Here is a 12,430-nt window from a genome sequence, read left to right on the forward strand (position 1 = left end):
CACACCCCTTGACTTTTTCCACATTACAGCCTGATTTTCAAATGTATAAAAGGTTGTTTTTTTGTCACTGGCCTACACACATTATATTTTTAGAATTTAGAAATGTCTTGAGTCAATAAGTATCCAACCCCTTTGTTATGGCAAGCCAAAATAAGTAATTTTTTTTATTTTTTTATTTTTTTTACAAATCATAAAATCAAAGTCACATACTAAGTTGCATGGACTAACACTGTGTGCAATACTAGAGCCATGACTACATGGAGCTCTATTCCACATCAGGCAACTGAATCAAGCATTAGAATCAGATTTAAAAAGCAGGTAAAAAATATCAAATCAAATGTATTTATATAGATATTTATTTAAAATACACCTTATGGAACAGTGGGGACTGTGAAGTAACACAAACATAGGCACAGACACATGCATACACACACATGATAACATACACACCATACTGAAAGCTGTAATCGCTGCCAAAGGTGCTTCTACAAAGTATTGACTGAGGGGTGGGAATGGAAATTAGATATTTTTGTATTTCATTTTCAATACATTTGCAAACAGTTATAAAAACATGTTTTCCATTTGTCATTGTGGGGTATTGTGTGTAGATTGGTGAGATTTATAAAAATATTTAATCGATGTTGAATTCAGGCTGTAACACAACAAAATGTGGAATAAGTCAAAGGGTATGAATACTTTCTGAAGGCACTGTACCTGCCACCTTTAGGGTGTTATACTCAAGTTACGCATTGTGGTGAAAAGCAACTGGTGGTGAGACATACAGCTACATGACCAAAAGTATGTGGACACGTACTCGTCGAACATCTCATTCCAAATTCATGGGCATTAATATGGAGTTGGTCCCCCCTTTGCTGCTATAACAGCCTCCACTCTTCTTGGAAGGCTTTCCACTAGATGTTGGAACATTGCTGCGGGGACTTGCTTTCAATCAGCCACAAGAGCATTAGTGAGGTCGGGCACTGATGTTGGGAGATTAGGCCTGGCTCGCAGTCAGCATTCCAATTCATCCCAAAGGTGTTCGATGGGGTTGAGGTAAAGGCTCTGTGCAGGCCAGTCAAGTTCTTCCACACCGATCTCAACAAACCATTTATGTATGGACCTCGCTTTGTGCACGGGGGCATTGTCATGCTGAAACAGGAAAAGGCCTTCCCCAGTCGGAAGCACAGAATCGACTAGAATGTCATTGTATGTTGTAGCGTTAAGATTTCCCTTCACTGGAACTACGGGGCCTAGCCCGAACCATGAAAAACAGCCCCAGACAAATTATTCCTCCTCCACCAAACTTTACAGTTGGCACTATGCATTGGGGCAGGTAGCATTCTCCTGGCATCCGCCAAACCCAGATTAGTCCGTCAGATTGCCAGATGGTGAAGAGTGATTCATCACTCCAGAGAACGCATTTCCACTGCTCCAGAATCCAATGGCGGCGAGCTTTACACCGCTCCAGCCTGTGTGCGGTAGCTCGGCAATGGAAACCTATTTCATGAAACTCCCGACGAACAGTTATTGTGCTGATGTTGCTTCCAGAGGCAGTTTGGAACTCTGTAGTAAGTGTTGCAATCGAGGACAGATTTACGCGCTATGCGCTTCAGCACTCGGCGGTCCCGTTCTGTGAGCTTGTGTGGCCTACCACTTCGCGGCTGAGCCGTTGTTGCTCCTAGACGTTTCTACTTCAAAATAACAGCACTTACAGTTGACCGGGGCAGCTCTAGCAGGGCAGAAATTTGACAAACTGACTTGTTGGAAAGGTGGCCTCCTATAACGTTGCCACATTGAAAGTTTCTGAGCTCTTCAGTATGGGCCATTCTACTGTCAATGTTTGTCTATGGAGATTGCATGGCTGTGTGCTCAATTTTATACCCCTGTCAACAACGGGTGTGGCTGAAATAGGCGAATCCACTAATTTGAAGGGGTGTCCACATGCTTTTGTATATGTTGTGGTACATATGGCCAAGCTTTTATTACACTCCTTTTATGTGGAACTGCACCAAATACCCTAATTTCAAACGCATAATTATCCTTACACCTCTGAAGACTCTAGCCTCTTTCAAGCCGGTCAGAAGAACTTATGAGTTTTATTTCTGAACACTCAAAAACGTGTTTCTCCACCGACAATTGGATAAGGGGAACCATGGGGTGTTAACACTTGATGACGACTAGAGATCCTGACTGCCAATGTGTCCACCCTGAGACATGCCATTACGTTAATATCCCCAGTAATAAAACACCTATGATTTTTTTTCCTAGAGTAGAGGTGACTGTCAAGCTCTGACACGGGTAGGTGACATCTAAGCCCATATGTCCTGTCACTCATGATGATCATCCACAATATGGTCCTAAAGGCACCATATTCCCTAAATAGGGCACTGGTCTGAAGTAGTGCACTATCGGGTGCCATTTGGGATGCAAACCTACTCTCAGATGTCCAAGATGACATGTCCAGTCTTGGTATTGGTCCACTAATCCTAAATATAACCCTTTAAACCTAAAGAATGTGCACTGGCTAGCTAAAGCATGACGACCACAGCGCTTTTCGGGGCTCTGATGACACGGACCATCCAGAACAAGCTGTGCATAAAACGTACTGTGTGTGACCACTTGTTTGTTGTGCAATAAAAACATTGAAAAAAGTTCTATATTATCGAGTCCTGGTGATCATAACATGTAATCTTCAATACTTTCTATAAATAAATGTTTGAAATGAAAATATGTCATTTGTTTGTTTATAGTTCTGGCTGCCGTTGTATACTGGACACTCACCCATGTTGTAGCCATACGGAGACTCGCTGGCTCCGTCCTGGAGGCTCGCCAGTATCTCCCCCTTTCCCACATCGCTGTCTCCCACCAGGAGAAACTTAAGCAGAAAATCGTAAGCCTTGGCGGGGCTGGTTCTGTGGTTCATCCTCGCGGTGAAGAATGATTATGTTCCATCATGGAACAACTTGTACAAGACTGTTCAATCACTTATATTTCTCTTCCAACTCAAGATTTGAGAGCTGTGTGACGCACGAATTAAAGTAGCAAAGAAGCGAGTCAAGTTGAATGTTGTGTTCTTTGACAGTTCATCCAGTGGATAGCCTTATATTATCAGTCATAATGAATATCTGGGAACTCACAATGTATCCATTTAGAATAAATGCATCAAACACAGATTTGAAGTCTCCTAAAATAGGAATTTGAATGAAAGCTACAAGTGTCAATTTTGCCAACGAAAGTGACAACACAATGTAACATAAACAATTATACAAATTAGCCTACATCTACAGTGTGTTCCACTGTAACATCAAAGCTTGCCGCTCACGCCGAACCTGTCCCAGTGTTCAAATCGTCATTCCATAAATCCTCCATTCCCGCTACCGTGCCTTGAAAGTACCAGACGTCTGACTTGTTATAACGCTGTATTGTACCGCCAGCCACACTGTTCCGCAGCTCTCTCTGATCTCTGTCGTTTCCTGTCCCCAGTAGCGGCAGAGTCTCGAGTTTTACACGGTTATGGTTGGCTCATCCACCGGGTTGCTAGGGCAGTCTTGAGTCAGTAGTAGGCTAGTCGCTGCAAACGTCTATCAAAATCTCCATTTGGCCTACCCATTTGATTCAATAGAGGGGTGTGGCTACCATGGGTAGCCAAGCTTTGTGAGGTCTGGAATCAACCCTACCACTGATTTGAGATCAGTGTTAGTGATTTTAACCCTGTAGGAAGGGATAGGATGGCGGCTGTTTGAACTGATTCCGGGTCAGTGTTTGCAGATGTCCGCAGCAGCCGCTGGCTTGGCAACGGACAGCATGGCTCGGTTTGTGTTTGTTGTTGTTGTTGTTGTTGTTTTGTCTGCGCACGATTTCTGATGTAGCGCAGAACACCTCGGAGGATTTAGGGACATTAGGCTATTCTATTCATACAACAATGGCGCAGTCAGCCACGCTCCAAAACAACAGCACATAACAGAGAAAAACAGTTACAATCATTTTGATAAGGGAATTATAATGAAAAAACGGATTAAAACGTGATCAATAATAGTATTACCTAATTTAATGGATTACGTTTTCCCTAAGAAAAACAGTAAGAGACAATAGGCTACATAGCCTATACAGTACATGATTCAAGAAAAATAAAACTGCACAATTATTAATGAAGGGCTGTTTACATGTGATCTAGTGCTCAATAGGAATACAACATATTAGGCTGCTCTTGTCCTGTAAATAGGCTATCATACAATGATGGAGGTATTCTAATACCAAACGAGACTGCAGTGTAGCCTACATTCATCAGTGAGTAAACATTGCATTGCGCAGCAGTACAATGTTGTTTACACAGTGTAGTGGATGGATGCCGCGGGTCTGTTGATCAGATGGGTTATGTAACTATAAGAGAGGAGCTGCCTTCTGGCGTCAGTTCCAACTCCACTGTGGCCATTGCGTAATTGCACACCAGGCACCAGACTATGGATGGATTCGAGGAATGAATACGGACATGGACATATTTTGTACCCTAATTACAAATTCGTTATTAGCCTACAACATCAATGGTATGGGACATAATGTACATGATAATAAAACATTGCAGGTAGCCTATTTTAACTGAATTTATATAGTGAAATTTAGATAATTTAAAGAAAATAAGATGCGACTTAAATTTGACAGAATTTCTTAAATGTTCTGTTCATTGCTTTTATTTGCGTGGTAATTTTTTTCTTTGCTCATATTACATCAGATAATATCGTCCACTACCCGAGTTCATTAGTGCGCCACAGTTTTTGAGTGCGTCTACCAGCAATGATTACGGGTAATCTACTGCTCTCGGGTGGTGTATTGTCGGTAGTACACATAATACATTTGCAACATTCTAGATGCAAAGTTCAAATGGATACGTGTACGTTTTTTTTCATATACAGTGCCTTCAGAATCTATTCACACCCCATGACTTTTTCCACATTTTGTTGTGTTACAGCCTGAATTTATAACATTGAGATTTTGTGTCACTGATCTACACACAATACCCCACAAAGTGGAATTTTGTTTGTAGAACATTTTCTAAATTAATACAACATTTAAAGCTGAAATATCTTGAGTCAATAAGTATTCAACCCCTTTGTTATGGTAAGTCCTGTGTGGGGGGCCTGTTTTACATGTTATTTTGGCATTAATACTTCATATCAGTTTGCAAACAATGTAAAACATTTTTTTAATATAATTGACTAAATAAAGCTGCATACAAACATGGTCTCTTTTTTTCTTTCTTGAGTAAGGCAGCTCCAAAATGGAGGTGTTTCAGCCTAGCTCAGTGCTTTCTGTGGTGGTGGGGCAGTCAGCAGAAAATACGGAGCGTAGGGGTTGATAATGTTCTCTAGTTGCGCCGTGATTGGCTCAGTGTTCTGTCAGTCATGGGGACACTACGTCACCGCAAAATCTACGGGGAGAGCTCAAAAATTCAAGCCCCTTGGGTGCTGCCATAGAGTTACATTAGAAGTGCGATCCAAGAAGGCTCAAGGTCATTGGCCACAGATAAAATGATGTCAAATCACGTGATATCTACAGTAGCTTTGACTGGACATCATACTTTCAAAATCTTAGCTAGCAGTCATCATCATGAATCAAGTCGACACTCTACTGGCAAATCCTTTTCAACCCTTGTCATTTGAAGAGAAATAATGAAGAGAAATTATAGATAAAACTTATCGGTGCTAATTGGCCATTGGATATAAACATTACACAACAAGTTGGAAATCACAAATTCAACAATACGTGGTTTGGCTAACTGCAAGCATTGCAAAACAATCACTAGCCTGCTATTCAATGGAGTGGATGTGCGGTACAAGTCTGGGTTTAAGGGTCTCTTTTCCAAGCTTAAAAGGATAAACATTCAACATTGGCCATGCTGTCAACCCAGCATGACTTCTGCCGCTTTCAAAACTGAAAACTTGCAACTGGGAAATCTCAGACTTCAGTGAGTTCAAGACAAGGAACTCTGAAAAAACTAGCTCTGACGGGGAAAATATGTTTTTAACGGTCATCCAACTCGGAATTCCAAGTTGGGAACTCGGGCCTCTTTCTAGAGCGCCGACCTAAAGATCACTAAAGTCATCATTCGACCTTGTTTTTTTCCACTGTTCATAAATCCAGAGAATGCCAGACTTTGATGACAAAGTTTGATGGCAAAATTTGCCCACGATGGACCGCCGCACCACCTTCCTGTTCAAGTGAGCACAGCACAACAAGGTGAGTCCAAACATGGCTCAGGGATTTCACCATGAGGCCAATGGTGATATGAACAAGGCCAGCGTCATCTGATTTACATCTCCAACATTTGCTGTCGGTTGTCATTTTTGCCTTGTGCATTTTAGAGGGAGTCCAGTAAGATCTATTCATTATATTATACTAAACCATTTGTGTTTTGGACTCTGCCCTTTCTAAAATTGTTTTTCCCATTCAATTTCTTGTATATTAATCTTCACCCCATTTTTCCCTTAAGGAAATTGAATGGGATCTTAAGCACTTACACATTCGTAACTTATTGTACTAATTCGAATTTGTAACATATAAGAATTTCAGGATTTACATTTTTTTTTTGCAGGGCGTTACATGCCATACGAATTGGATGACGTAGTACCCAATTGTACACCATTTTTGGGGACCAGTTTTGGCTCGTGAGGGCTATTTTCCAAACTACTGGCTAAAATTATATAAAACCTCTGTAGCATCACTTTAAGGGAAGATGTAGTCCCCTTGTTTTTTTTGTTTAAGAATTTATACACCCTCAATACCAGGTGGTTTTTGGAATGGAAATCCTTTAGAAATTGTTCAAATCCTGTTTAAATGTAATTGTTCTATCTCCGACTTGACTGCCTATACAATCAGAATGATTCTAAAATGGGTTGGTCGAGCCGGTCTTATCCTTCAATTTACTCAGATCCATCACTTAACAATCTTTAAACAAATCAGACACGGTCCAAACTCCCATCTGTAGCCAATCTTTCCAAAATATTGCTCTCTGATTGATTAATATGCATTAATTGCTCCAGGTGTTTGCTTGAATCTAAAATAGAAATGGAGAAATATCACCCGATCTTGGCATTAATAGATTACTTAATAGATATTAGATTAATAGAATTAAAAAGGTGAACTCCTATTTTGGAGGGACCGGAAGTGTTGGCTGTGCATTTGGCAAATGACAGGCATTCCACATTTAACCCCACCACATGTGAAAATTTTAATATAAAGTTGTTTTTTGGATTTTATGCAATAAACAAGAGAGGGGGAAAATTACGTTTTTTTTATCTCGTTTTTTTTGCATGTAAACCAAAAAACAACTTGAGATGTCAATGGGGTTTAAACGCTTATACAGTGCCAAGGTAAGATTTCTAAATTTCTAGGTAATAGGCAAATGTCTCCATAAAAAATAGAACACTTAATAATACTGCTAATTTAGGTTTTTCTACTTTTTGGTGAAGATGTCATTTTCTGACCATAGAACGCAAGAATGACATCATTATTAGGCAAAAAGACTAGTTATAGCCAATGAATTCCCAATGTGATTCGGCTGCAGTTCAAAACAGCCAATAGGTTACATTTTGAGTTAAGAAATTATTGGATGATATGACATGTAAAATTAATGTTAGCTAGTTAGTTGGCTAGCTAATAAATTTAACAGAAATATCTAGCTATTGTTTTCCAATAAGTAAACAATAGTTAGCTTGCTAGCTAGCTAGACAGCCATTGACGCTGCAGGCAGCTAACTAACTAACCAAAACGTGGCTAAGTACCACATGAAAATTATACAGCTATGGTAATCCTGGTTAGCTAAATGCTACCATATAACTAGACCCTTTCTGCTAAATGTACTGGTTAGCTAACTATCGAATGTTAACTAGCCCAAATGTGTTTGATAGCTAGCTAAGTAGCTTCTTCTGTAGCATAAATCAGATTGGCCACCGAAGGGTCTCTCCACAGACAGAAAGGGTAACTCAGACACATCACAGGGGCTAGCTATAAAGCTGAAGCATCCGTTTAGAACGTTTTCTCACCACCAAATATGGTAGTGAGAGGAAGTCAAGATGCGGGTGAGAGAGGATGGAACTAGGTGAAACTGGGTTTACATTCAGCTAATTTCTCATCGATGAAACATCTGATCACATTTTATGTTCCCAATACTATTTTACCCCTATATTGTTTTATGTCCTCCCCGGATTCAAGAAGAAAGATGACGAGTCCAACGGTGATCCGTTGATTTCGTCACCCTAATCTTGGCCATCCCCACAAGGGTAAATAACTCCAATAATGTTTGAATGCATGATGATAGAAACATACGATTTGGACCATTTGTTTTATTAGAGGAGTATCTACACAATTAACATATTCTTTTACCCATTGGCCAAAATATGCGTTCTTTATTGGACACCCTACTAAATCAGATCATTTTGAACCTTTTCAGATTATGGAATTTTCACAATGCCTAGTAATTAGGTGGCTATGCCTCTCTTAGTGTTATATCTAGAATACAAAATCTACTCTGACCAAAATATTATTGCAGATKATTTTATGATGTTATTAGCTGTTGTATAAAGAAAACCTTTGCCTGGCACCTTTTAAGCACAACAATGATAGTGTATTGACTTACAAATGAACTGCTGTTACTGTAAATTGTTAGCTAACTGATATATCTTAGCTAACTATTGGCAATCTCATTCAATGATGCCATACACAGCTTCTATCTCAAGGCCATCAGACTGTTAAACAGCCATCACTAACATTGAGTGGCTGCTGCCAACATACAGACTCAAATCTCTAGCCACTTTAATAATAAAAAATTGGATGTAATAAATGTATCACTAGTCACTTTAAACAATTCCACTTTATATAATGTTTACATACCCTACATTACTCATCTCATATGTATATACTGTACTCTATACCATCTACTGCATCTTGCCTATGCCGTTCGGCCATATATTTATATGTACACATTCTTATTCATTCCTTTACACTTGTGTGTATAAGGTAGTTGTTGTGAAATTGTTAGATTACTTGTTAGATATTACTGCACGGTCGGAACTAGAAGCACAAGCATTTCGCTACACTCGCATTAACATCGGCTAACCATGTGTATGTGGCCAATAAAATGTGATTTGCATATCCTTTCAGCAGGTCTCCTCCAGCTATCCACAACCATACTCTGAGGTGGAACCAGATCTGCCCCGCCTTATTATTGAGCAATTCCACACCAGCGTAGGCCGAAAATATTTTTGGTWTGTCAGATTGTTCTGGCAATTCTGACATAGTAACTTAATTGGGAGGAAGGATGTTTGACATGCTTTTTACATTTGAATCACAAACCATTTTTAATCATGTTGAAATTGGACATTTTAGACCCCTTTCCACACCCCCATGTAAGATCTTATGATCCGTAAACCAAACATGATACAGATAACTTTGTGCTGTCATTATACTCCTTATAGTTTGCTCTCAAATATGGAGTATGTCAACAGTCTGAAATAAAAAAATTCACAGTAATTTATTAAACATTACAAATGTTAATATCTCAAAAGTACCCTATTTGATTTAGCTGTTTGGAACAATATACTCTACAAGTATATCAAAGTTATGATAAATGTTATGAGCACCACCACAATTTATTTGACTCTGTCTGCTGGTGATTTTCTAATGTGCAATACCAAAGGTCTGTGTTTGGTTAAAGACCTACATTGTCAATTGCTATGTATAAAATGGATAAAATCTACAAAAGTACCAAAGAGCCAACTCTGGAAATTTGTTGTGTTTGAAAAGTATATTGTTCCAAACACCTGACAGAGGAGAGTGCTGCCAAGCTGAAGAAAGCCTTCCAAGAGTCCCACAAGCAGACACTGGACGACTGGCAAGGAGAGAAGAACAAAGTCAACATTCTGACCAAGGCCACAGCAAGATTGAGGATGAGCAGTCTCTGGGAGCTCAGCTCCAGAAAGAGATCAAGGAACTCCAGGTACAGTATGGCATCTAAACTCAAGTACAGGAAAGCACACCTGAATAATTTCCTGAAAAAAACAGACATTTCTTCAGGTAGCACACATTTTTCCTGGTGGCTTCTGATGGCTCAGTGGCTTGAAAGATGGTGCTTTTTACTGTATTGTAGAATTCATCCCCCCCTGCTCCTGCCCCCTGTTCTAGGCCCGTATTGAGGAGCTGGAGGAGGAAATTGAGGCTGAGCGTGATGCCAGGGCTAAGGTTCAGAAGCAGATGGTCGATCTCTCCAGGGAACTTGAAGAGATCAGTGAGAGGCTGGAGGTGGTGTCTGTGTGTTATTTCATAGTTCTGATAGTCTTCACTATTATTCTACAATGTAGAAAATAGTAAAAATAAAAACCTTTGAATGAGTAGGTGTTCTAAAACTTTTGACCGGTAGTGTAAAGTGTTACCCTTACTTCTGTCTCTTGTTTCTCATCCAGGGTTGAAAATCATAGGTGGCTACAGAGATCAAACACGGGAAGAGTTTGGGATCTTCATCAAGCGGGTGTAAAAAAAAAAAAAAACCTTGAATGAGTAGGTGTGTCCAAAGTTGACTTGTACCCTAGGTGTTTTTTATTTTTTTAAACATTTTTTTAAACACAGATTATTCCTGTATGATGAAAAGCACTTTACAAATGTAAATTGTTATATGGACAGGCCCAAAATGAAATGTTTCTAAAAGAAAGAATAAGCACAACCATGGTAGCAATTGAAAAGGAAAACTTTAAGAGATTGTGGGGAAATTCTCAGATGAAAGTTCTCAGAGAACAACACATTTTTGTCTTTGAATTGTCACCGATTATGAGCAGGTAAATGGGAAAATAAACGGCAAACATGATATTGATGTATCATTCAGCAGATATACGCTTCCATAATGATTAGTGATGACCTCTAGTGGTGAAATTGCAGCAATACAAAAACACAAGGCATTTGCAAGGTTCAGAGGGATAAATTGACCCTTAAATGGGGGGGAAATAGAACAGTCTGATTAGTCCTCAAAGCTCAAATCATAATTTATTTGATTGAAGAACACTGTGCAGTCTTAAAGACACTTGATAAGTTAACTATTCATCACATGGACAACATTTTTACATAACCCCTTCTCTGTACATGATCATTTTCGTATATTATCTTTGCATTCTCTGATTCAGGGATGGATGACTGATATTATAGCAATCATCTGTGTCTAATACACACACCTCAACATTTTGTGTAACATCCTGTAGTGACGAAATGTGTCTCAGCACTAAATCCAATCTATGGATTGAATGCCTGTATATATTGGACTAACTCAGCAGCTCTGAGAACAGTAAATAGTATGAGGCCAATCTTCAGCTGTGTAGGGAAATCGGACTATATCCGGGGAGGGGTAGTTTCTGTCCCTCCTTGGCCTCGAAGAAGGTGTATGAGAGGGTGATGGTGTCGACACGGGCCATACGCGGGTCCTCGTCAAACTCAGGGTCGATGTAAAAGAACACGGGCATGTCCACTTCCTCTTTAGGGTTCAACCGCTGCTCCTCAAAACAGAAACACTGGGAGGGGAGAAGAGATACACATCTTAAACATCAGAGATACTCGATATGGAGGTAAATAGAGGTTCAATTTAGGTCAGGAGTCCCCACAACAAACTAAATAATGTAGATGAAGCTGTATGTGAGCCAGTGTTGTGTTCAAGACCACCTAAAGTGAGACCTGTCTCAAGTACTACAACACTGATGTGAGCTGCAGTGCTTACCCCAAAAAAGTATTGCAGACTGAAGATCAATGAAGAGATGCACACAGCAAAAATGTGCACATGGGGAAAAAATGCAAGTTTGTTCTTGCTTTGAATTTTACTTTGGGTGAATTACGTATAGTTCAGCCAGCCTGAACTATACTGATTGCCATTGGCGATAATGACTCAACACAAGTGTGTAAAAATCAGACAGGCTCAATATGCATGTCAATGTCCGGCCTTGCCCGTTTACAGTGTGATGTCTGGCAATGCAAGGCTTGTCAATGCCTGACAGACTATTTTTCATGACAGACTAGTAGGCGAGGAGATACTTTACTTAATCAACATTTCTTTATCCAAATAAGTAATTTAGAGCAAATAGTCCTAGTAGTGGCGGCAGGTAGCCTAGTAGTTAAAAGCATTGGTCCAGTAACCGAAAGGTCGCTGGTTCAAATCCCCAAGACGACTAAGTGCAAAATTGTTGATGTGCTCGAGCAAGACACTTAAGCCCAATTGCTCCTATAAGTCGCCCAGGAAAAGACAGTCTGATAAATGACTACACTGTAAAAGTTGTGACTCTGTCGAACAATGTCATAAGGCAACTCAACACACTAGAGGTCGACCGATTAAGATTTTAACGCCAATACCGATTATGGGAAGACCCCCAACATTTTTTTTAAACATTTATTTGTAATAATGACA

General features: G+C 39.8%; 1 protein-coding gene across 4 annotated transcripts in view; it reads right to left on the reverse strand.

Moving 5' to 3' along the window:
- Nucleotides 1–10,564: 10,564 nt before the first annotated feature.
- The window catches only part of cox11 (cytochrome c oxidase assembly homolog 11 (yeast)), a 32,680-nt gene continuing 30,814 nt past the window's right edge, over nt 10,565–12,430 (reverse strand). For all 4 annotated transcript variants that reach the window (XM_070448623.1, XM_024008254.3, XM_024008253.3 and 1 more), the window contains one exon: nt 10,565–11,546. In XM_070448623.1, the coding sequence (XP_070304724.1) occupies nt 11,346–11,546 (201 nt within the window). In that variant the 3' untranslated portion in view covers nt 10,565–11,345. The remainder of the gene's footprint in view (nt 11,547–12,430) is intronic.

The sequence above is a fragment of the Salvelinus sp. IW2-2015 genome, linkage group LG18 (assembly GCF_002910315.2).
Source record: "Salvelinus sp. IW2-2015 linkage group LG18, ASM291031v2, whole genome shotgun sequence".
Lineage (NCBI taxonomy): Eukaryota > Metazoa > Chordata > Actinopteri > Salmoniformes > Salmonidae > Salvelinus > Salvelinus sp. IW2-2015.